The sequence below is a fragment of the Mytilus trossulus genome, chromosome 3, assembly GCF_036588685.1.
Source record: "Mytilus trossulus isolate FHL-02 chromosome 3, PNRI_Mtr1.1.1.hap1, whole genome shotgun sequence".
Classification (NCBI taxonomy): domain Eukaryota; kingdom Metazoa; phylum Mollusca; class Bivalvia; order Mytilida; family Mytilidae; genus Mytilus; species Mytilus trossulus.
Genome location: NC_086375.1, coordinates 59839892 through 59867325, shown reverse-complemented (window position 1 = coordinate 59867325; position 27434 = coordinate 59839892). Strand labels below are relative to the sequence as shown.

The window sequence follows — 27434 nt, the reverse complement described above, 5'->3', positions numbered from 1 at the left end:
CATGACCGAAGCGGGCCCCCTCTTATGCCTCTTGGGCCCCCACTTATGCATATTTTTAGATCGACCACTGGGTTTTGATAGAATTTATAGTTTAAGAGAATACAATTGATGAAACAGCGCCCGCTGAAATCCCACTTTTAAAGTTCCGGAAATTTATGTCTTCATTAAACCGTCTTTGGTTTAATCTTATATTTATTCAAGAAAAGATAACTCTAAGGATTTACAAATCAGGCATGGATGGAATACCAAAGGAACTGAAAGAAAAGCTTACAGCTTTTGATCTTTCTCTCACAGAAGTAGAAAAGACTCTGAAGTATTTAGTCGATGTTCCCCAAAATGAGTTAAACGAAAAGGTGAATTTATTTTCTGATTTGGTGACATTCAAAACAGAATCTCCAAAAGGATTTCCATCTAAACTTTTTCTAAGCCATTTTAATAAATATGACATACTGATAAATGAAACTATCTTTAATAGTTAAATAACGAGCTGGAAGAGCTTTAATATTCAGAGGACACTTTGTACTGGGTACAAAGTAATTTTTAAGTAAATGTATAACTATAAGTTGATAGGATTGACAAGGCAGACTGTCCCACTCGAAGGACAAGCTGTACCAGCCCCCACTGTCTGGTAGTGAAAGACTGTCCCACTTCGAGGACAATTTGTACCAGCCCACACTGTCTGGAAGTGACAGACTGTCCCATTCGGAGAACAGGCGGTACCAGAACACACTGTCTGATATAGACAAACTGTACCAGCCATACTATCTTTGAGTGACACATCGTCAGAGATCTCTAAGACAGATATAATTAACAGTTTACAAATTTAGGTATTAGGTCCGTTCGCGCCCAATATACTTTTGCACCCTACACGTTCGCACCCAAGGTCTGTTCGCACTCTACACGTTCGCGCCCAATTTTAATTCAAATTCCAGTTGAATAATTGGAAAATCATGATTGTTTTTTTTTAAATTGCTTTCGTGTAAATACTGAATGTATTAATAGCTTGGTATGAGTAAAAGATTGAAGACTTAAAATGAAAAACACAAAAGATAATTGTTTTTAACAGCTTGGTCCCTTTGATCTAAAACAATGAAACAAATAGCTTTTATAACCAAAACAAGATCAAACACGATAAAATTTATTCAACACACAAAAAAAAACGTAGTCAGAATCTCACTCCATTTTGAAACAAGTCAATGAAACAAAGTTATAGCAATACACTAACCAAAACATGATTAAGAGTTATTCAACACAGAATAAAACGTTGACAGAATCCCACTTTATTTAGAAAGGAATGATATTTTTTTTAAACAATACACTATCCAAAATATTAATTAAGATTTATTCAACACAATAAAAAGTGCTGTCTCATTTTATTTTAAAGGAGCACTAGCTACGATATATATACAAAAATAAAGTATGATTTTTTTTAGATTAATCATTAATTGAATTGGAATAATGAAATAATAATTTGCTTTTAGCCATCAATTTGCTTTAATTTTGTTGAAATAAGCGATTATACATAATTTTTGACGGATTCACTTGCAAGTGAATACGTCATCATCATTCTAACCGATATTCATGTGAACTCAATTTAACCCCCTAGCTAGAGACTGACAACGCATGCATTGTACGTGAACTGGTCATTTAAAGAAACAAAATGTCAACAATGAAGGTGAAACTACGGTAAATCATTTGATTACTAATTCGATCCACATAAATCATTCTTATACGGTTAAAAACAATAAGAAACTTATATTTTTAATCTATAAATTCAAATCAAACAGACCTATAAAAATCCAATTGCACGTGCTGGTTTAACCTATTCATATCTTTATTTGTGTTTACATCGCTTATACATGTATGGTCATCTGAGGTCAAATCGATAGTTAATTAGATGGCATCTGGATTTTAATACACACGAAACGAACCTACATATCATCTACCCCATGCTCCGTAAACTGTTTATTTTAAACGTTTGATAGATTGGATAAATGTTTTACATTGTTATTAATCAAATGTGAGAATTTGAGTCAAATTGGTGACCATGAATTTGACAGCTAGTGCCCCTTTAAGACAACGAAAACAATTATACTTATAAGAATACTACTTGCCAAAACTTGATTACAAAGTTATTAAACCCAAAACAAATTAAAATTTGGCGCGAACATGAAGGGCGCAAACGTGTAGGGTGCGAAAGTGAAAGGGGGCGAACATGAATGGGCGCGAACGGACCCGGATTCACAAATTTATATCAAAGTAAAGTTTAAAATGTTTTTGTTTTTTTAATATCAATCATTGGGATAGACAACTGATTACCATAATTTCCTTTGGTCCTAAGGGATGGAAAATCAGGATAAGGCATAAAATGTATGGCTGACTCTAATATATTTTGTTAGCCCTGGTTTACAACATGAATCCATTTGTTGGCTTAAAATTTTATGTCAAACTTGAAACTCTTGAGTATATTCTTTATAGTGTACTGTTATATCTTTTTCAGATGACACCATTAGACAAAGCAAAACTTGATTTGACAGGAGCCTATACCATCAACTCATTGTTCTGGAGTAAGTGTTCACAATTTACATGGATATTAGATGAAAATAAGAATTATAATAATTGAACCAAATCTTAAGAGGTCTTAATTACTTTTATTTTGAATTTTGTTTGTGAATAAGACTGAAAATGGTATATAGGATGTAAATTAAAAAGCAAATTGCTTGGAAACAGCAATGAGAGTATATATAAAACCAATCTAAATTGAGAATAAATGTATTACCACTTAATCAAAAGAGGACTTATACTCAATGAGGCAAACTAAAAAAGTTAATTTCATAATCAATTTATGAGGTTTTAACATTAGTTACTATAAACTTGATGCCTAAATTTAAGCATTTTTAAGAAGTGAACAGTTCTGTGTTGGAATGAGGTCAGGGATTTAAAACAGGGTGTTAAATGTTAAATGTGATTCAGCAGCAAAGAAGCAAATCCCCAAATAAACATCTGAGAAAAATGAAATGATTACCCAAATGCTACCACAACTCAAAAAGTTAAAATATAACTATAAGATGTGGTATATGTACGAATATAACAATAAGATGTGGTAAATGTACGAATATAACTATAAGATGTGGTATACATGTATGTACAAATCCCAATGTCGGAGACATATCTCTAACAGAAACCAAATGACACAAAAGTTTGCAGATGTATGTAGACTAGGTACAATGTTTTCAGCTTTCAACAATGAGCAAATCCCATTACCAATGATTATGGTACCTTATAGTAAACTAAATAAGACTCTGAAATGACAAATAAAAAAAAGGCCTTTAAATATAATAACAAATGCAAAACAATTCAAAGATAAAACTAATGTCCTGATTTGGATTACAGTGTACAAAATAATGATAAAAAATATATATTGTACTGTACAGCAATAAACTTGCTGTCTTGGGACAGAAACATAAAACAAGTAGTAATTGCTGACCTTCTTAAAACAGCATGATTAATTTGTATGTAGCTTTGTTTGAAAACATTTAACTTTTAAACAGTTTTGTCATTGTTGTGGAGCATTGCTTGTATAACCAAAAACGTTAATTTATTGATGATGATGATACATGTAAGTGTTTCTGTTAATTAAACTGTTACCAATAGTTACCAACAGTCATAGGTGAGCATTATCAAAATGCCCTATGTATTTATATGTTTCTCTTGCAGTGTACCTCAATGTATGTGGTATAAATCCAAAAGAACATGCTGTGAAACAGGAACTTGTAAGTATTATCATTATTATATTATATAATATTTATATATATAGCTTGCAAAGATCTTGAATTTCAATGACAACAAAGTGTAATTATGTTGTAATGAAGTTTGTAAGGTTTATAGGAAGTAAAGTTGACATAAGGCAATAAATGATGAAGTATTTATAGATAAGAAGATGTGATATGTGTGCCAATGAGACAACATCTCATTCCAAGTCACAATTAAAAAGTTAGCAATTATAGTTCAAAGTACAGCCTTTAACATGGAGTTTTGGCTCACATTGAACAGCAAGCTACACATGTATAAAGGGCCCCAAAATGACTAGTGTAAATCAATACCAAATGGGAAAACCAACAGTCTCATCTATATATAAATAAACAAAGAGAAAAACTGATGAACATGATGAACCACACCAACAAACAACAACCACTGGAATTGCATTAAAAAAATGGAGTACATGTATTTTGGAAATAAAAGATTGTGCAGTTTATTTATGAAATATAAACCTCTCTTCAGAGGAGCAATATGATAAAACATTGTTCTAGATGATTAATGTGATTAATACACACAATTTCATTTCAAATATATTTTATTGATAACATATATTCAAATGTAATTTAGTTTATGGATTAATTATCAGATGTTCATGTAAATATCTGTCAGGTGCATGTAGGGCTAATCCAACCCTGATCACATTTTCATGGTTCGTTAATCAATCACGAGTCTGTATCTCAGATAATAAGAACTCAGTTAAACATATTTGGTTTACATGTAACATGGATGGAAGGTTGTCTCATGGCACTCATACCACATTTTCTCATTTCTTTGTATGTCATTTTTTAATAGGTGTATTTGTCTATCCGGCCAGGTTTAGTTGACACTGACCTCATTTTTATCATTTATTTTATGGGTTATAGATAATATAAATTTTTGTGATGTCTGTACTGAAACCTTCAACATGAAATTAACCATGATCATTAAAGCAGTTGAGACATGCAGCATGTACACACTTGTTTGATTGTTTGAGTTTCTACCCTAAAAAATATGAAACCCTAAAAAATCAGGTTTGCAGGATTAAAAAGTAATAACAAAAATAATCAGAATATATTATCTCTTAATTATACAGGATAGGATCAGAAGTTACATGAATAGGGTTAAAGACATCCAGGACAAAGCAAAGGCTCCAAAACTGGATAAGGGAGCAGCTAAACGATTTGTCAAGAGTTCACTGTGGGAGGCTGCAAAGAAGCAAATAGAGGAACATGTAACACCAACGGAAAATAAAGATAAACCTATAGTAATAGGTAATCTCTCATTTATAAGTTTTAATGTCATCTAATAGATACATCGTATAAAGATAAACCTATAGTAATAGGTAATCTCTCATTTATAAGTTTTCATGTCGTCTAATAAATACATCGTATAAAGATAAACCTATAGTAATAGGTAATCTCTCATTTATAAGTTTTAATGTCATCTAATAGATACATCATATAAAGATAAACCTATAGTAATAGGTAATCTCTCATTTATAAGTTTTAATGTCGTCTAATAGATACATCGTATAAAGATAAACCTATAGTAATAGATAATCTCTCATTTATAAGTTTTAATGTCATCTAATAGATACATCATATAAAGATAAACCTATAGTAATAGGTAATCTCTCTTTTATAAGTTTTAATGTCGTCTAATAGATACATCGTATAAAGATAAACCTATAGTAATAGGTAATCTCTCATTTATAAGTTTTAATGTCATCTAATAGATACATCGTATAAAGATAAACCTATAGTAATAGGTAATCTCTCATTTATATCTAATAGATACATCATATAAAGATAAACCTATAGTAATAGGTAATCTCTCATTTATATCTAATAGATACATCATATAAAGATAAACCTATAGTAATAGGTAATCTCTCATTTATAAGTTTTCATGTCGTCTAATAGATACATCATATAAAGATAAACCTATAGTAATAGGTTATCTCTCATTTATATCTAATAGATACATCGTATAAAGATAAACCTATAGTAATAGGTAATCTCTCATTTATATCTAATAGATACATCATATAAAGATAAACCTATAGTAATAGGTAATCTCTCATTTATATCTAATAAATACATCATATAAAGATAAACCTATAGTAATAGGTAATCTCTCATTTATAAGTTTTAATGTCATCTAATAGATACATTGTATAAAGATAACCTATAGTAATAGGTAATCTCTCATTTATATCTAATAGATACATCGTATAAAGATAAACCTATAGTAATAGGTAATCTCTCATTTATATCTAATAGATACATCATATAAAGATAAACCTATAGTAATAGGTAATCTCTCATTTATAAGTTTTAATGTCGTCTAATAGATACATCGTATAAAGATAAACCTATAGTAATAGGTAATCTCTCATTTATAAGTTTTAATGTCGTCTAATAGATACATCATATAAAGATAAACCTATAGTAATAGGTAATCTCTCATTTATAAGTTTTAATGTCATCTAATAGATACATCGTATAAAGATAAACCTATAGTAATAGGTAATCTCTCATTTATATCTAATAGATACATCGTATAAAGATAAACCTATAGTAATAGGTAATCTCTCATTTATATCTAATAGATACATCATATAAAGATAAACCTATAGTAATAGGTAATCTCTCATTTATATCTAATAGATACATCATATAAAGATAAACCTATAGTAATAGGTAATCTCTCATTTATATCTAATAGATACATCATATAAAGATAAACCTATAGTAATAGGTAATCTCTCATTAATATCTAATAGATACATTGTATAAAGATAAACCTATAGTAATAGGTAATCTCTCATTTATATCTAATAGATACATCATATAAAGATAAACCTATAGTAATAGGTAATCTCTCATTTATATCTAATAGATACATCATATAAAGATAAACCTATAGTAATAGGTAATCTCTCATTTATATCTAATAGATACATCATATAAAGATAAACCTATAGTAATAGGTAATCTCTCATTTATATCTAATAGATACATCGTATGAAGATAAACCTATAGTAATAGGTAATCTCTCATTTATATCTAATAGATACATCATATAAAGATAAACCTATAGTAATAGGTAATCTCTCATTTATATCTAATAGATACATCATATAAAGATAAACCTATAGTAATAGGTAATCTCTCATTTATATCTAATAGATACATCGTATGAAGATAAACCTATAGTAATAGGTAATCTCTCATTTATATCTAATAAATACATCGTATAAAGATAAACCTATAGTAATAGGTAATCTCTCATTTATAAGTTTTCATGTCATCTAATAGATACATCGTATAAAGATAAACCTATAGTAATAGGTAATCTCTCATTTATATCTAATAGATACATCGTATAAAGATAAACCTATAGTAATAGGTAATCTCTCATTTATAAGTTTTAATGTCGTCTAATAGATACATCATATAAAGATAAACCTATAGTAATAGGTTATCTCTCATTTATATCTAATAAATACATCATATAAAGATAAACCTATAGTAATAGGTAATCTCTCATTTATATCTAATAAATACATCGTATAAAGATAAACCTATAGTAATAGGTAATCTCTCATTTATATCTAATAAATACATCGTATAAAGATAAACCTATAGTAATAGGTAATCTCTCATTTATATCTAATAAATACATCGTATAAAGATAAACCTATAGTAATAGGTAATCTCTCATTTATAAGTTTTCATGTCATCTAATAGATACATCGTATAAAGATAAACCTATAGTAATAGGTAATCTCTCATTTATAAGTTTTAATGTCGTCTAATAAATACATCATATAAAGATAAACCTATAGTAATAGGTAATCTCTCATTTATAAGTTTTAATGTCATCTAATAGATACATCATATAAAGATAAACCTATAGTAATAGGTAATCTCTCATTAATATCTAATAGATACATTGTATAAAGATAAACCTATAGTAATAGGTAATCTCTCATTAATATCTAATAGATACATCATATAAAGATAAACCTATAGTAATAGGTAATCTCTTATTAATATCTAATAGATACATCATATAAAGATAAACCTATAGTAATAGGTAATCTCTCATTTATAAGTTTTAATGTCGTCTAATAAATACATCATATAAAGATAAACCTATAGTAATAGGTAATCTCTCATTTATAAGTTTTAATGTCATCTAATAGATACATCGTATGAAGATAAACCTATAGTAATAGGTAATCTCTCATTTATATCTAATAGATACATCATATAAAGATAAACCTATAGTAATAGGTAATCTCTCGTTTATAAGTTTTCATGTCGTCTAATAGATACATCATATAAAGATAAACCTATAGTAATAGGTAATCTCTCATTTATATCTAATAGATACATCATATAAAGATAAACCTATAGTAATAGGTAATCTCTCTTTTATAAGTTTTAATGTCGTCTAATAGATACATCATATAAAGATAAACCTATAGTAATAGGTAATCTCTCATTTATAAGTTTTAATGTCGTCTAATAGATACATCATATAAAGATAAACCTATAGTAATAGGTAATCTCTCATTTATATCTAATAGATACATCATATAAAGATAAACCTATAGTAATAGGTAATCTCTCATTTATAAGTTTTCATGTCATCTAATAGATACATCGTATAAAGATAAACCTATAGTAATAGGTAATCCTTCATTTATATCTAATAGATACATCGTATAAAGATAAACCTATAGTAATAGGTAATCTCTCATTTATAAGTTTTAATGTCGTCTAATAGATACATCATATAAAGATAAACCTATAGTAATAGGTTATCTCTCATTTATATCTAATAAATACATCATATAAAGATAAACCTATAGTAATAGGTAATCTCTCATTTATAAGTTTTAATGTCGTCTAATAGATACATCATATAAAGATAAACCTATAGTAATAGGTAATCTCTCATTTATAAGTTTTAATGTCGTCTAATAGATACATCATATAAAGATAAACCTATAGTAATAGGTAATCTCTCATTTATATCTAATAGATACATCATATAAAGATAAACCTATAGTAATAGGTAATCTCTCATTTATATCTAATAGATACATCATATAAAGATAAACCTATAGTAATAGGTAATCTCTCTTTTATAAGTTTTAATGTCGTCTAATAGATACATCATATAAAGATAAACCTATAGTAATAGGTAATCTCTCATTTATAAGTTTTAATGTCGTCTAATAGATACATCATATAAAGATAAACCTATAGTAATAGGTTATCTCTCATTTATATCTAATAAATACATCATATAAAGATAAACCTATAGTAATAGGTAATCTCTCATTTATAAGTTTTAATGTCGTCTAATAGATACATCATATAAAGATAAACCTATAGTAATAGGTAATCTCTCATTTATAAGTTTTAATGTCGTCTAATAGATACATCATATAAAGATAAACCTATAGTAATAGGTAATCTCTCATTTATATCTAATAGATACATCATATAAAGATAAACCTATAGTAATAGGTAATCTCTCATTTATATCTAATAGATACATCATATAAAGATAAACCTATAGTAATAGGTAATCTCTCTTTTATAAGTTTTAATGTCGTCTAATAGATACATCATATAAAGATAAACCTATAGTAATAGGTAATCTCTCATTTATATCTAATAGATACATCATATAAAGATAAACCTATAGTAATAGGTAATCTCTTTTATAAGTTTTAATGTCGTCTAATAGATACATCATATAAAGATAAACCTATAGTAATAGGTAATCTCTCATTTATAAGTTTTAATGTCATCTAATAGATACATCATATAAAGATAAACCTATAGTAATAGGTAATCTCTCATTTATATCTAATAGATACATCATATAAAGATAAACCTATAGTAATAGGTAATCTCTCTTTTATAAGTTTTCATGTCATCTAATAGATACATCATATAAAGATAAACCTATAGTAATAGGTAATCTCTCATTAATATCTAATAGATACATTGTATAAAGATAAACCTATAGTAATAGGTAATCTCTCATTAATATCTAATAGATACATCATATAAAGATAAACCTATAGTAATATGTAATCTCTCATTAATATCTAATAGATACATCATATAAAGATAAACCTATAGTAATAGGTAATCTCTCATTTATAAGTTTTCATGTCGTCTAATAGATACATCATATAAAGATAAACCTATAGTAATAGGTAATCTCTCTTTTATAAGTTTTCATGTCATCTAATAGATACATTGTATAAAGATAAACCTATAGTAATAGGTAATCTCTCATTAATATCTAATAGATACATTGTATAAAGATAAACCTATAGTAATAGGTAATCTCTCATTTATAAGTTTTAATGTCATCTAATAGATACATCGTATGAAGATAAACCTATAGTAATAGGTAATCTCTCATTTATATCTAATAGATACATCATATAAAGATAAACCTATAGTAATAGGTAATCTCTCTTTTATAAGTTTTAATGTCGTCTAATAGATACATCATATAAAGATAAACCTATAGTAATAGGTAATCTCTCATTTATATCTAATAGATACATCATATAAAGATAAACCTATAGTAATAGGTAATCTCTCTTTTATAAGTTTTAATGTCGTCTAATAGATACATCATATAAAGATAAACCTATAGTAATAGGTAATCTCTCATTTATAAGTTTTAATGTCGTCTAATAGATACATCATATAAAGATAAACCTATAGTAATAGGTAATCTCTCATTTATATCTAATAGATACATCATATAAAGATAAACCTATAGTAATAGGTAATCTCTCATTTATAAGTTTTCATGTCATCTAATAGATACATCATATAAAGATAAACCTATAGTAATAGGTAATCTCTCATTTATATCTAATAGATACATCATATAAAGATAAACTTATAGTAATAGGTAATCTCTCTTTTATAAGTTTTAATGTTGTCTAATAGATACATCATATAAAGATAAACCTATAGTAATAGGTAATCTCTCATTTATAAGTTTTAATGTCGTCTAATAGATACATCATATAAAGATAAACCTATAGTAATAGGTAATCTCTCATTTATATCTAATAGATACATCATATAAAGATAAACCTATAGTAATAGGTAATCTCTCTTTTATAAGTTTTAATGTCGTCTAATAGATACATCATATAAAGATAAACCTATAGTAATAGGTAATCTCTCATTTATAAGTTTTAATGTCGTCTAATAGATACATCATATAAAGATAAACCTATAGTAATAGGTAATCTCTCTTTTATATCTAATAGATACATCATATAAAGATAAACCTATAGTAATAGGTAATCTCTCATTTATAAGTTTTAATGTCGTCTAATAGATACATCATATAAAGATAAACCTATAGTAATAGGTAATCTCTCATTTATAAGTTTTAATGTCGTCTAATAGATACATCATATAAAGATAAACCTATAGTAATAGGTAATCTCTCATTTATATCTAATAGATACATCATGTAAAGATAAACCTATAGTAATAGGTAATCTCTCTTTTATAAGTTTTAATGTCGTCTAATAGATACATCATATAAAGATAAACCTATAGTAATAGGTAATCTCTCATTTATAAGTTTTAATGTCGTCTAATAGATACATCATATAAAGATAAACCTATAGTAATAGGTAATCTCTCATTTATAAGTTTTAATGTCGTCTAATAGATACATCATATAAAGATAAACCTATAGTAATAGGTAATCTCTCATTTATATCTAATAGATACATCATATAAAGATAAACCTATAGTAATAGGTAATCTCTCATTTATAAGTTTTCATGTCATCTAATAGATACATCGTATAAAGATAAACCTATAGTAATAGGTAATCTCTCATTTATATCTAATAGATACATCGTATAAAGATAAACCTATAGTAATAGGTAATCTCTCTTTTATAAGTTTTAATGTCGTCTAATAGATACATCATATAAAGATAAACCTATAGTAATAGGTAATCTCTCATTTATAAGTTTTAATGTCATCTAATAGATACATCATATAAAGATAAACCTATAGTAATAGGTAATCTCTCATTTATATCTAATAGATACATCATATAAAGATAAACCTATAGTAATAGGTAATCTCTCTTTTATAAGTTTTCATGTCATCTAATAGATACATCATATAAAGATAAACCTATAGTAATAGGTAATCTCTCATTAATATCTAATAGATACATTGTATAAAGATAAACCTATAGTAATAGGTAATCTCTCATTAATATCTAATAGATACATCATATAAAGATAAACCTATAGTAATAGGTAATCTCTCATTAATATCTAATAGATACATCATATAAAGATAAACCTATAGTAATAGGTAATCTCTCATTTATAAGTTTTCATGTCGTCTAATAGATACATCATATAAAGATAAACCTATAGTAATAGGTAATCTCTCTTTTATAAGTTTTCATGTCATCTAATAGATACATTGTATAAAGATAAACCTATAGTAATAGGTAATCTCTCATTAATATCTAATAGATACATTGTATAAAGATAAACCTATAGTAATAGGTAATCTCTCATTTATAAGTTTTAATGTCATCTAATAGATACATCGTATGAAGATAAACCTATAGTAATAGGTAATCTCTCATTTATATCTAATAGATACATCATATAAAGATAAACCTATAGTAATAGGTAATCTCTCTTTTATAAGTTTTAATGTCCTCTAATAGATACATCATATAAAGATAAACCTATAGTAATAGGTAATCTCTCATTTATATCTAATAGATACATCATATAAAGATAAACCTATAGTAATAGGTAATCTCTCTTTTATAAGTTTTAATGTCGTCTAATAGATACATCATATAAAGATAAACCTATAGTAATTGGTAATCTCTCATTTATAAGTTTTAATGTCGTCTAATAGATACATCATATAAAGATAAACCTATAGTAATAGGTAATCTCTCATTTATATCTAATAGATACATCATATAAAGATAAACCTATAGTAATAGGTAATCTCTCATTTATAAGTTTTCATGTCATCTAATAGATACATCATATAAAGATAAACCTATAGTAATAGGTAATCTCTCATTTATATCTAATAGATACATCATATAAAGATAAACTTATAGTAATAGGTAATCTCTCTTTTATAAGTTTTAATGTCGTCTAATAGATACATCATATAAAGATAAACCTATAGTAATAGGTAATCTCTCATTTATAAGTTTTAATGTCGTCTAATAGATACATCATATAAAGATAAACCTATAGTAATAGGTAATCTCTCATTTATATCTAATAGATACATCATATAAAGATAAACCTATAGTAATAGGTAATCTCTCTTTTATAAGTTTTAATGTCGTCTAATAGATACATCATATAAAGATAAACCTATAGTAATAGGTAATCTCTCATTTATAAGTTTTAATGTCGTCTAATAGATACATCATATAAAGATAAACCTATAGTAATAGGTAATCTCTCTTTTATATCTAATAGATACATCATATAAAGATAAACCTATAGTAATAGGTAATCTCTCATTTATAAGTTTTAATGTCGTCTAATAGATACATCATATAAAGATAAACCTATAGTAATAGGTAATCTCTCATTTATAAGTTTTAATGTCGTCTAATAGATACATCATATAAAGATAAACCTATAGTAATAGGTAATCTCTCATTTATATCTAATAGATACATCATGTAAAGATAAACCTATAGTAATAGGTAATCTCTCTTTTATAAGTTTTAATGTCGTCTAATAGATACATCATATAAAGATAAACCTATAGTAATAGGTAATCTCTCATTTATAAGTTTTAATGTCGTCTAATAGATACATCATATAAAGATAAACCTATAGTAATAGGTAATCTCTCATTTATAAGTTTTAATGTCGTCTAATAGATACATCATATAAAGATAAACCTATAGTAATAGGTAATCTCTCATTTATATCTAATAGATACATCATATAAAGATAAACCTATAGTAATAGGTAATCTCTCATTTATAAGTTTTCATGTCATCTAATAGATACATCGTATAAAGATAAACCTATAGTAATAGGTAATCTCTCATTTATATCTAATAGATACATCGTATAAAGATAAACCTATAGTAATAGGTAATCTCTCTTTTATAAGTTTTAATGTCGTCTAATAGATACATCATATAAAGATAAACCTATAGTAATAGGTAATCTCTCATTTATATCTAATAGATACATCATGTAAAGATAAACCTATAGTAATAGGTAATCTCTCTTTTATAAGTTTTAATGTCGTCTAATAGATACATCATATAAAGATAAACCTATAGTAATAGGTAATCTCTCATTTATATCTAATAGATACATCGTATAAAGATAAACCTATAGTAATAGGTAATCTCTCTTTTATAAGTTTTAATGTCGTCTAATAAATACATCGTATGAAGATAAACCTATAGTAATAGGTAATCTCTCATTTATAAGTTTTCATGTCATCTAATAGATACATCGTATAAAGATAAACCTATAGTAATAGGTAATCTCTCATTTATATCTAATAGATACATCGTATAAAGATAAACCTATAGTAATAGGTAATCTCTCATTTATATCTAATAGATACATCATATAAAGATAAACCTATAGTAATAGGTAATCTCTCATTAATATCTAATAGATACATTGTATAAAGATAAACCTATAGTAATAGGTAATCTCTCATTTATAAGTTTTAATGTCATCTAATAGATACATCGTATAAAGATAAACCTATAGTAATAGGTAATCTCTCATTTATATCTAATAGATACATCATATAAAGATAAACCTATAGTAATAGGTAATCTCTCATTTATATCTAATAGATACATCATATAAAGATAAACCTATAGTAATAGGTAATCTCTCATTTATATCTAATAGATACATCATATAAAGATAAACCTATAGTAATAGGTAATCTCTCATTTATAAGTTTTAATGTCGTCTAATAGATACATCATATAAAGATAAACCTATAGTAATAGGTAATCTCTCATTTATATCTAATAGATACATCATATAAAGATAAACCTATAGTAATAGGTAATCTCTCATTTATAAGTTTTAATGTCGTCTAATAGATACATCATATAAAGATAAACCTATAGTAATAGGTAATCTCTCATTTATATCTAATAGATACATCATATAAAGATAAACCTATAGTAATAGGTAATCTCTCATTTATATCTAATAGATACATCATATAAAGATAAACCTATAGTAATAGGTAATCTCTCATTTATAAGTTTTCATGTCGTCTAATAGATACATCATATAAAGATAAACCTATAGTAATAGGTAATCTCTCATTTATATCTAATAGATACATCATATAAAGATAAACCTATAGTAATAGGTAATCTCTCATTTATAAGTTTTCATGTCGTCTAATAGATACATCATATAAAGATAAACCTATAGTAATAGGTAATCTCTCATTTATAAGTTTTAATGTCGTCTAATAGATACATCATATAAAGATAAACCTATAGTAATAGGTAATCTCTCATTTATAAGTTTTAATGTCGTCTAATAGATACATCGTATAAAGATAAACCTATAGTAATAGGTAATCTCTCATTTATAAGTTTTCATGTCGTCTAATAGATACATCATATAAAGATAAACCTATAGTAATAGGTAATCTCTCATTTATATCTAATAGATACATCATATAAAGATAAACCTATAGTAATAGGTAATCTCTCTTTTATAAGTTTTAATGTCGTCTAATAGATACATCATATAAAGATAAACCTATAGTAATAGGTAATCTCTCTTTTATAAGTTTTCATGTCATCTAATAGATACATCGTATAAAGATAAACCTATAGTAATAGGTAATCTCTCATGAATATCTAATAGATACATCGTATAAAGATAAACCTATAGTAATAGGTAATCTCTCATTTATAAGTTTTCATGTCGTCTAATAGATACATCATATAAAGATAAACCTATAGTAATAGGTAATCTCTCATTTATATCTAATAGATACATCATATAAAGATAAACCTATAGTAATAGGTAATCTCTCTTTTATAAGTTTTAATGTCGTCTAATAGATACATCATATAAAGATAAACCTATAGTAATATGTAATCTCTCATTTATATCTAATAGATACATCATATAAAGATAAACCTATAATAATAGGTAATCTCTCTTTTATAAGTTTTCATGTCATCTAATAGATTCATCGTATAAAGATAAACCTATAGTAATAGGTAATCTCTCATTAATATCTAATAGATACATCGTATAAAGATAAACCTATAGTAATAGGTAATCTCTCATTAATATCTAATAGATACATCGTATAAAGATAAACCTATAGTAATAGGTAATCTCTCATTTATAAGTTTTCATGTCGTCTAATAGATACATCATATAAAGATAAACCTATAGTAATAGGTAATCTCTCATTTATAAGTTTTAATGTCGTCTAATAGATACATCATATAAAGATAAACCTATAGTAATAGGTAATCTCTCATTTATATCTAATAGATACATCATATAAAGATAAACCTATAGTAATAGGTAATCTCTCATTTATATCTAATAGATACATCATATAAAGATAAACCTATAGTAATAGGTAATCTCTCATTTATATCTAATAAATACATCGTATAAAGATAAACCTATAGTAATAGGTAATCTCTCATTTATAAGTTTTCATGTCATCTAATAGATACATCGTATAAAGATAAACCTATAGTTAAGAAATAATTCATGGGGGCTTGAATATATCGTGATTTTACCACGGGTTGGCCCTTTATGACAAATATTTTACCCTGAGCGATAGCGAGGGGTAAAATATCGGCATAAAGGGACAACCCGTGGTAAAATCTAGATATATTCAAGCCCCCATGAATTATTTCGATTCTAATAGGACAAATACGGCAATTATTTTGGATCGAAGCGCTCTAGGTGATGGCATTATTTGCCGTTCCAATATATAAACGCACTATTAAATTGACGTAAAATAACGGAGCAAACTGAATAAATGATGACGCTTAAACTATTTATAATAACATATTTAGATAATTTTAGATGAATCTAATTATTATTGTACTTATATGTCTCATATATATACAAAAACGGCTAATATAACTCATTTTAGCATCATTTATTAACGTTTCCTTGTTGTGATGATTTTCCGTTTCACAAGCGTGTATTTTCCCGTAAATTGCTTATATTCTGACGTCATTGCTCTATGACGTCGAGTCGCTCATTCATTAAAAAACATATGATGTGGGGGTACAATGGGAACAGCCCATGAAATATATTCATATTTTACCACGGGTGTGTACTCAAAGCGTTTGAAGGACGTCATGTTAGAATAATAGGTAATCTCTCATTTATATCTAATAGATACATCATATAAAGATAAACCTATAGTAATAGGTAATCTCTCATTTATAAGTTTTAATGTCGTCTAATAAATACATCGTATAAAGATAAACCTATAGTAATAGGTAATCTCTCATTTATAAGTTTTAATGTCGTCTAATAGATACATCATATAAAGATAAACCTATAGTAATAGGTAATCTCTCATTTATAAGTTTTAATGTCATCTAATAGATACATCATATAAAGATAAACCTATAGTAATAGGTAATCTCTCATTTATATCTAATAGATACATCATATAAAGATAAACCTATAGTAATAGGTAATCTCTCATTTATATCTAATAAATACATCGTATGAAGATAAACCTATAGTAATAGGTAATCTCTCATTTATAAGTTTTAATGTCGTCTAATAGATACATCATATAAAGATAAACCTATAGTAATAGGTTATCTCTCATTTATAAGTTTTAATGTCATCTAATAGATACATCGTATGAAGATAAACCTATAGTAATAGGTAATCTCTCTTTTATAAGTTTTAATGTCGTCTAATAGATACATCATATAAAGATAAACCTATAGTAATAGGTAATCTCTCATTTATAAGTTTTAATGTCGTCTAATAGATACATCATATAAAGATAAACCTATAGTAATAGGTAATCTCTCATTTATATCTAATAGATACATCGTATAAAGATAAACCTATAGTAATAGGTAATCTCTCTTTTATAAGTTTTAATGTCGTCTAATAGATACATCATATAAAGATAAACCTATAGTAATAGGTAATCTCTCATTTATATCTAATAGATACATCATGTAAAGATAAACCTATAGTAATAGGTAATCTCTCTTTTATAAGTTTTAATGTCGTCTAATAGATACATCATATAAAGATAAACCTATAGTAATAGGTAATCTCTCATTAATATCTAATAGATACATCATATAAAGATAAACCTATAGTAATAGGTAATCTCTCATTTATATCTAATAGATACATCGTATAAAGATAAACCTATAGTAATAGGTAATCTCTCATTTATAAGTTTTAATGTCGTCTAATAGATACATCATATAAAGATAAACCTATAGTAATAGGTAATCTCTCATTAATATCTAATAGATACATTGTATAAAGATAAACCTATAGTAATAGGTAATCTCTCATTTATAAGTTTTAATGTCATCTAATAGATACATCGTATAAAGATAAACCTATAGTAATAGGTAATCTCTCATTTATATCTAATAGATACATCGTATAAAGATAAACCTATAGTAATAGGTAATCTCTCTTTTATCAGTTTTCATGTCATCTAATAGATACATCGTATAAAGATACTTGTAAACGTCAAAAACTCCATTCCAATTTCCCCTGTACCCATATCAGATATACTTACTATATAGATAGAATCATATGCTTGTATCTTATTTCATTCTATCCCTAGTTTGTCTATTCTTTGTCAGCATCAAAGCGAGTTTAATATTTTGTAACTGTGATTGTATGATGGTGCTTACATGAAAGCGTAATTCCCTTTTGCAAACAATACTGTTACTACGGTAACCGATGCTGCTGCTATGGAGAAGGAATTGGAAGAAGACATTTGTCATTGTGTTGATGATAATGTGCTACCTTTAGAAACAGACTGCCCTGAAATGATTGAAAACTTGGAAAAGAGCATGCATGAGTGGAGAGATTGTGCGGTCTTGTCATGCTCCATGCAATAAGGATATCAGCAGACCAAATTATAATTCTGAAAAAATTTGACTGAACCGCCCTAGAAAAATTTGGCAAACTCTACTGAATCGATGTTTGTTCTATGTTCTGGCAGCAGACTCAAATCAGTGATATTTGGATGATTATCTTACATATAAATTTAAATAAAGTTGTTAAAACTTTGGTTTTAGTAAAAGTCTTAAAATATGAAAAATTTATATAAAAAGTGTCCAAATTCAAAACATTATCAAACTCTCTAAAAATGCCTAGAATGCAGGATTTTGCACCATTCATTTCATACCCTCAAAAAAAAAATTTCGATTATTTTGCCTCACTAAAATAAGATGCCTAGTTACGGCCTTGATCGTATAAAGATAGACCTATAGTAATAGGTAATCTCTCCTTTATAAGTTTTCATGTCGTCTAATAGATACATTGTATAAAGATAAACCTATGGTAATAGGTAATCTCTCATTTATATCTAATAGATACATCGTATAAAAATAAACCTATAGTAATAGGTAATCTCTCATTTATAAGTTTTAATGTTGTCTAATAGATACATCAAACATAAACATCATTTTAGAAACAATTTCATAAATATTTTGTATATGTCTGTGTCAGTGAATACACATTTTATACATAGGCACACATCTTAATTTTCAATGATGCTTTATATTTTTCTTTGGTTTGATATTTTTCCATTAAAACTTTAAGTATGTTGGCTATAAAGTACTCATGATAACCTACAGAGATTTTGAGGAAAATTAAGAATTGTGAAAAAAATATTTCAAGCTATTTTTCAAAGATTCTAGTTTTTACAGCATTTGACCTCCAGTAAGTTTTAGACCCTTAAAAAATAAATGTAACATTTATTAGGTTTGTTTTATGGTGAACTTTCTCAAAAGAAGTTCTTGTGTAACTGTGATGCAAGGCAAACACAAAGATAAAGTGACATTACTGAACAAAATATTGTTATATATCCACAGTGTAGGAAGTAGATTACAAAAGCTGGTTAATTTTAATAAAAGAAGCCTCAGATCATTTTGTGAATGTACATGTTATAGCATAAAAATACTTAACTAATAAATATTTAAGGTGAATATTGATGATAAATATCTCAGAGGTATTTTTTTTATTTTTATTTTTATAGTAGATGCACTTAATAAGGGATCAAGAATCCTCTGATTAAAATAATTGGAAGTTTAAATACTTACTATATAAATGATTTTATTATTGTTTAAATAGATGAAGAAGAGCCTGAAACATCTGGATTATCCAGGAAAAGGAAAAGAGACAGTAAGACAGATGACACTCCAGTCAAACCTTCTAAAAAGAAAAAGAAGAAAAAAGAGAAAAAATGAACTTTGGAAAGTGATATTAGAAGGAAGTAATCTGTGATATCGGCCACTGTAATATTTATGAACAAGAATATTATGTGGAACAGACTGTGAAGATTGTAGTATTTAAAAACTGCTAATAAACTTCAAGATGGCTAACAGAAGGGAAATTACACAATGCAATGATACTGTTTATGATGCGTTTAAAGAAAGAAATGTTCTCTTTATTATAAATGTGTAATCATGTATCATGGAATTTATATTTTTATTTTATTTTGTAACATGTTTATTGTTAGGACCTAAAGGGACATAAAAAGAAAACACAATAACATCTAATGTCAACTTTGTCTGAGGCAGTTGAAGCCTTAGTTGCTTAATTATTTCGAAATTTTTGAAACTTGTTTAAACATATATTATAAGAATGTTTTCAAAGTACCAAATAACTGACTTATGAGCTGATAATACCCTTGGAGAGCAGTGCTATTGAACTAGTGCTAAAAAATGAAAATAACGCTTTGTTTTTTGGGGATCTACCTTCACAAAATACCTTGCAAATTTAAAGGCAAAGGATGCTTGAATACTAGGGGAGCTAATGCAATATGACCAAAAAGGGACATAATGATAGCAAAAACCATATAATGTCAGCTTTGCCTGTGTTCTTAATAAATTCAAAATTATTAACAAATAAATCATGTCAGTCAGGGCTCATCACAAAGGCATTTTTCAGAAATACAGTCTTCCTCATACACATGAGTTGCATTTTTCATTATTTACTGTGAACTTATGAATCAAGTCAATAAAGGTACAAATACTGTAAATTCAGATATTATTGTGATTTTGTCATTTTATACTTAAATGGGATTTTAATTTTTACGATTTTGAGTAAAATCATCTTTAATTTATATAAAGTATTTCAAAATTCGAGTTTTAATTATTACGTTTAGAACTTGGTCGCAATTTTTGCAATAATAAAAACTGTGCAATAATTTCTGAATTTACAGTAGATAAGTCATCAGCATACTCCTCCTATCTGCACACTGAACAAATGTTGGTTGAGATTGTTTGTTTGGTTTGATTTTTATAGAGTGTATGGTTCAAAAGTGATAGTGTACAGTCTGTTGCAACAGCATTAGAAAATGAAACTGAAAGAACCTCATTTTACAGCAGGCATAGGAAAGAATGGAAGAGAGTTTTAAATAATGATCTAAAGCCTATCATATATAACTAGGTATATTGAACAAAAAAATGACCATATATTTATAATATTATACATAGCATAGCAACAGAAAAACAAACTATAAAAACAAGTTCTGTTTTACAGGAATAATTTATGTGAAGACTCTATACTACTTTTTCTGGTAATACAGTGAACTTTTTTCAGCCTTCTGGTTCCTGTACAGTTGGTTTTAAATGTAAACGGGAATTCTCAGTTTGTATCCTGAGCAAAAGAGGAAATTGGAAACAGGAAATTTTTGGAATAAACACAAATATAATCTATTTAAAAAAAAAGTATTAAAGCTGGCTTTTATATTATATTTGTGGATATCATTCAGAGGATTGCCACTAATAACTAAGTACACTATAATAAGCTTTTTCAAAATTTTAGATTAATGGGTTTCACATTAATTTAATAATCACATATTCCTTGAGCTGTACATGTGGCAACAGTTTCTGTATTTGTGGTTAGATCCACACCAAGGTCTTATTCCACTCTGTTATGACACACTGCTTCAGGTAAGTTCAGAGGCCAGACAGACATGCACACCTTACAATCATGCTACACACCAAATAAAGTTGACCAATGAACCATCAAAATGTCAGATGAACCTTCCAAGAAAATATTTATCCTACACCAAATAAAGTCAGGCCTGGGGCCATTACATTGCAATGTAATGCATTACATTACAATTAATTTGTGGTTCTTCCATTACAATTACAATTACATTTTTTCTCACATGAAATGCATTACATTACAATTACTTTGCCTGTGTAATGCATTACATTACACATTACTTTTTCAATATAAAAACAAAAAGCATTTCAAAACAGAGTTATATGTACATATGTATACAGTGTTAGGTACATAGACTTCAAATAATGGTTAATTAATATGTCCATTGCACTTTATCATCATAAGTGGTTTAAATGTGATTCCATTAAGAGAACAGCGATCAGTTCTGTACACTTTTCTGTCAATACTTAAAAGCCTTTCTACAGGAGCTGATGTATGGGAAATGGCTAAATACTTGATAGCTGTATTAGCCAAAATGCAAAGAAGAAAGGCACACTGAATTTGACTTCCATTATTCCAGTGCATTGAATGAAATTTCTTCACATGGCTCAGACAAGTAGATGTCAACATCAGGTACTGCACCATACCTGTGTCTACACTCTTTGATGGAGTAGTAGGAGGCATGAAACTAAAAAGTCACTTTCAAGTTTCTTAGGTGGTGGTAAAAAATAATATAAATTATCATATAATTTTGTTTCTTACATTAATCACTTAATTATTAAGACATCATTAAGGATTTCAAAGGGATATAATAATAAATGTGTCATTAAAGGATTATCTTGTGAAATGCATAAGGGTTCTGTGAGGACAAACATAAGTTGAGAAGATTTGATTGCAATAAAAACATTGTGATATTAAATTAGGTGAAATAACAACCCAGACAGGACCCAAACCACAGTTTGATTTAAAAATGTTGTTTGATATATTCAATGTTTCATTGAAATACATATAAGTTGTGTATAGAATTATGAAATTTTCATCTTCATATTTTTTTCATTGATCTATATAGTTATGTTTGATAAATTTTTTTATAAGATTTTTCATAGACCACCAAACACCAAAATATTCCCGTATCATATTAAACAAATATCAGAAACCAAGATCAAGGACTATATACGTCCCTGCCAAGATCAAAGACTTGATATTTTTTACCATTTTATATTTTTTACCTTAATGTTTGTTTTAAAGATTGATGTAATTTATTTAATACAGTAATTAACTGTGACAAAAATTTTATTCCATACTTTCTTTTGTCTTTGTTAATATTTTATTTTTATTATACAATATTCTTCAATTTTATCTATTTTACCAATTTGTAATGAAAAGTAATGTACTGTAATGGAGGCATTACATCAATTTTTAACTAAAGTAATTGTAGCAGGAACTATTCTGCCTAAGATTCGGGGATGCGGACCACAGCTAATTCTAGTTTGTAAACTGATGTGTGCGGTAAACGACTGATGCCAAAGTGATGAGCTGTAATAAATCTAAGTGAATAAAAACCAAAAACTGAAAACAATATATAATTTAATTAACAAATTACAACTTTTATTCTGTAAAGCCAAAATCGTAGAAATGGAGCATTCAATAAGACTTGAATTTACCGTACTGAGGAGGCATGTAGCAAATGCACTAACCTATTGGATACTGGTTGGAAAGCTTGGCTTTCCTTAGTGGGACTGAATGTCAGTCCTGAGAGGATTCAAGATAAGAATCTAAAATGAGTTGTATAAAATATATAAGTTTCTCGCAGAAGGTAATCAAAGGTTTTGCGACGGTGCAAATATTGAAATTTACAAATAAATATCTTTGACCAATGACTTCAAATAGCAAAAGCTATGTTATTTAACAAATATATACTGAATAAGCTTCATCTAAATTATCAAATAAAGAAATATGAAATTTATAGTTTTAAACAAGGGAAATAATAATGTAATAATAATCCTAACTGCCACATTACAAATTACTTTGCATTACATCCAAAAAATGTAATATTACAATGCATTACAATTACAAATTACCATTACACCAGGTCTGAATATAGTCGACATATTGCTTCAAGTATCTTAATTAATCTCTGAAAAAACACATATAACCATAAAAAATAACATTGACCAATGAACTATGAAAATGTGGTCAAGGTCCAATGAAACCTGTCAGAGATGTATACCTTAAAGTCATGCTATGCATCAAGTACAGCTGATCCATTGCTTATACATTTGAATAACTGACCATATCACAAAATCTCAACAATGATGATCGAACCATAAAATGACATCATGGTAAGATGAAATCAGTACACCATACAATCATAACTTGATATTGGTTTAGGCCTCTAAATTATAATTTAATTTGGTAATCAGAAATCATTATTAACAAAGAAACCACAAATGGATAATAAATCATAAACCATATGCATGCAGTTAAATTTCCCAGTATGTGGAGAATTTGACATCCGTCTCACAATGAGTTTTATCTAACCTCCTATTCATTTATAGGAATATGATTGGTTAAAAGGGTCCGCGTGAAGACCCTGTATATTTCATATTAGGTTAGTAGGGAGGTGGGGCTTATTTCATACACCGTTAGTAGTGGAGTAACAACCCTTTATATTCCATATTGGGTTAGAAGGTAGGTGGGGCTAATTTCATACACAGTTAGTAGTGGTGTTGCTTCCTTTAATGAAAACAAAACGGTACTGAGAAAAAATCTTTAAGGTTTCAACAGACGAAGAAATTGATGATTAAGATTGAAAAAAAATCATAAAACACATTTAGACCTAACAAGTTGTTATTGTTGGCATAAATATGTTTTTGTAGGATCAATGAAAGCAGTTTCTTCAGTCCCTCTTTAGGCTAACAGTATTGAAGACTTGCTCATTTTGATAGGTCACTAGTCTAAATTTCACACGTTAAGATAGTCGGTAAGATAAATTTGTTAAAGGGTATGCTAGTGACATAATATGGTGTCAGTAAATTCCATATGGGGATTTGAGCTTCCCTCTCGCCCCATATATACCGTATTAGGTCACTAGCACTCTGTGAAACTAATAGTATCAGTGGAATAGAGGTTGAGGCTAACTCATGACAATTGCCCCATTGATTAAACACTAGTGCTTTAATATAAAAGGTTGTTAACATATCCACTACTTGAAACCAGAGAAAGCATGTACTTTCCAAAATCATCTGATAGTAGATGATGTTATACCAAGAAATTTTCCAGCTGTCCTTATGAGGTTTTGCCTGTTTCATTTCCTTTTGGTCCATGAAAATATTTTACACTTATGCCCCAAAAAAAACCTCTGTACCAGATGCTTATAAAACAAGTGATGTGCACACTGAAATCAATATCATGGAGTTGTATAAGACAAGTTGGGGGATCATGAGAATCAGTATTTCTCACTAGTGTATAAATGCTAAACAGTAATAACAAATACCCATGTAGTTTCTATTACAGGCCACAATGCTTTAATTTAACAGCTAAGCAAATACTTTAATTGTTGACACAGCCATATGTCTCACCTGTTTTTCTATTTTGATAAAATAATCAAAATTTCAAAACTTTTTAAGTAAATTGTGCAAGAATCATGTCAAACTTTTAGTCAAAGAACCATTACCCATAACATGCAGACTTCTTATACGTTCAGGTATTTCACATCCAATTTTTTATGAAAATATTCTTTATAAAGCACAAAATTGTCAGTATTCACCGCAGAAACTAACAAAACCTTTAAATAGACTTATTAAGAAGGGATATAGTTACGATACTGTTGTCAGATAATTAAAGATTGCATATTTTGGCGTTAAGGTTCCACTAAAGTCAAAATATAGGACACTTCATAAACATCTAAACTTTGCCTGTATTTTTCAACCTATAAGGAATAAAGTCATAAACCATGAGAACATATGTTCATTTAAACATACTTTACATATACACATTGTGTAAATTGTAAATAAACTTGAAATTGTTATGTTGTGGCCAAACCGGTTCTTGGGGTGAACACTAAATTTTCAAAAAAATCTGCAGGCCTACATGACGACTTAATTTGCTTAAAATTGGTATAGACGAATACTGTTACATGTAATGCAGGGCAAGCGGATGTTGATTTTTTATAAAATGTTTTGATTTTCGAATTTCAGTTAATTTTATGTATCTAAGTGAACGAATATCGAAGGTACAATACAGAAATTGGACAAATATGCCATTAAAACATATGTATGTGACAAATCAGCATCCGCTTGCCCTGCATTACATGTAACAGTATTCGTCCATACCAATTTTAAGCAAATTAAGTCGTCTTGCAGGCCTGCAGATTTTTTTGAAAATTTAGTGTTCACCCCAAGAACCGGTTTGGCCACAATATAACAATTTCAAATTTATTTACAATTTACACAATGTGTATATGTAAAGTATGTTTAAATGAACATATGTTCTCATAGTTTATGACTTTATTCATTATAGGTTGAAAAATACAGGCAAAGTTTAGATTTTTATGAAGTGTCCTATATTTTGACTTTAGTGGAACCTTAATAATGATTCACTAATTTTAGGGTCTTAATTTGCATCGGAACTAAACACATTTATTCAAAAACCAGTTGTTGGCATGACACGGGTTATGTTCTTCTCATATATGTTATGATACTAAACCCCTAACGGGAAGGATTGTGCCTGATATTCATATGATGAAATCATAATCTTTCAATCAGTTTAATTGAAGTCTGGAGCTGGCATGTCAGTTAACTGCTAGTAGTCTGTTGTTATTTATGTATAATTGTCATTTTGTTTATTTTCTTTGGTTACATCTTCTGACATCAGACTCAGTCTTCTCTTGAATAGAATTTTAAATGTATGTTTTGTTATGCTTTTACTTTTCTACATTGGCGTAGAGGTATAGGAGGAGGGTTGAGATCTCATAAACATGTTTAACCCGCCGCATTTTTGCACCTGTCCCAAGTCAGGAACCTCTGGTCTTTGTCAGTCTTGCATTATTTTAATTTTAGTTTCTTGTGTACAATTTGAAAATTAGTAAAGCGTTCATTATCACTGAACTAGTATATATTTGTTGAGGTGCCAGCTGAAGGACACCTCCGGGTGCCGGAATTTCTCGTTACATTGATGACCTGTTGGTGACCTTCTGCTGTTGTTTTTTCTATGGTCTGGTTGTTGTCTCTTTGATACATTCCCCATTTCCATTCTCAATTTTTTTTTTTTTGTATCTCATGTTTTTGTACATAAATCTGGCCATTAGGTTTCTCCTTCGGATTTGTCTTTCAGGGCCTTTTAGAACTTATGATGCAGTATGGGTTTTGCT

At 27.7% G+C, this 27434-nt stretch overlaps 1 protein-coding gene across 1 annotated transcript; it reads left to right on the top strand.

Moving 5' to 3' along the window:
- Positions 1-201: 201 nt before the first annotated feature.
- LOC134711999 (nuclear nucleic acid-binding protein C1D-like) lies at positions 202-21077 on the top strand. The gene is made up of 5 exons (XM_063573077.1): positions 202-353; positions 2501-2567; positions 3718-3773; positions 4892-5069; positions 20240-21077. The coding sequence occupies exons 1-5, from the start codon at positions 234-236 to the stop codon at positions 20353-20355; spliced, it is 537 nt and encodes a 178-aa protein (XP_063429147.1). The 5' UTR covers positions 202-233; the 3' UTR covers positions 20356-21077.
- Positions 21078-27434: the final 6357 nt, after the last annotated feature.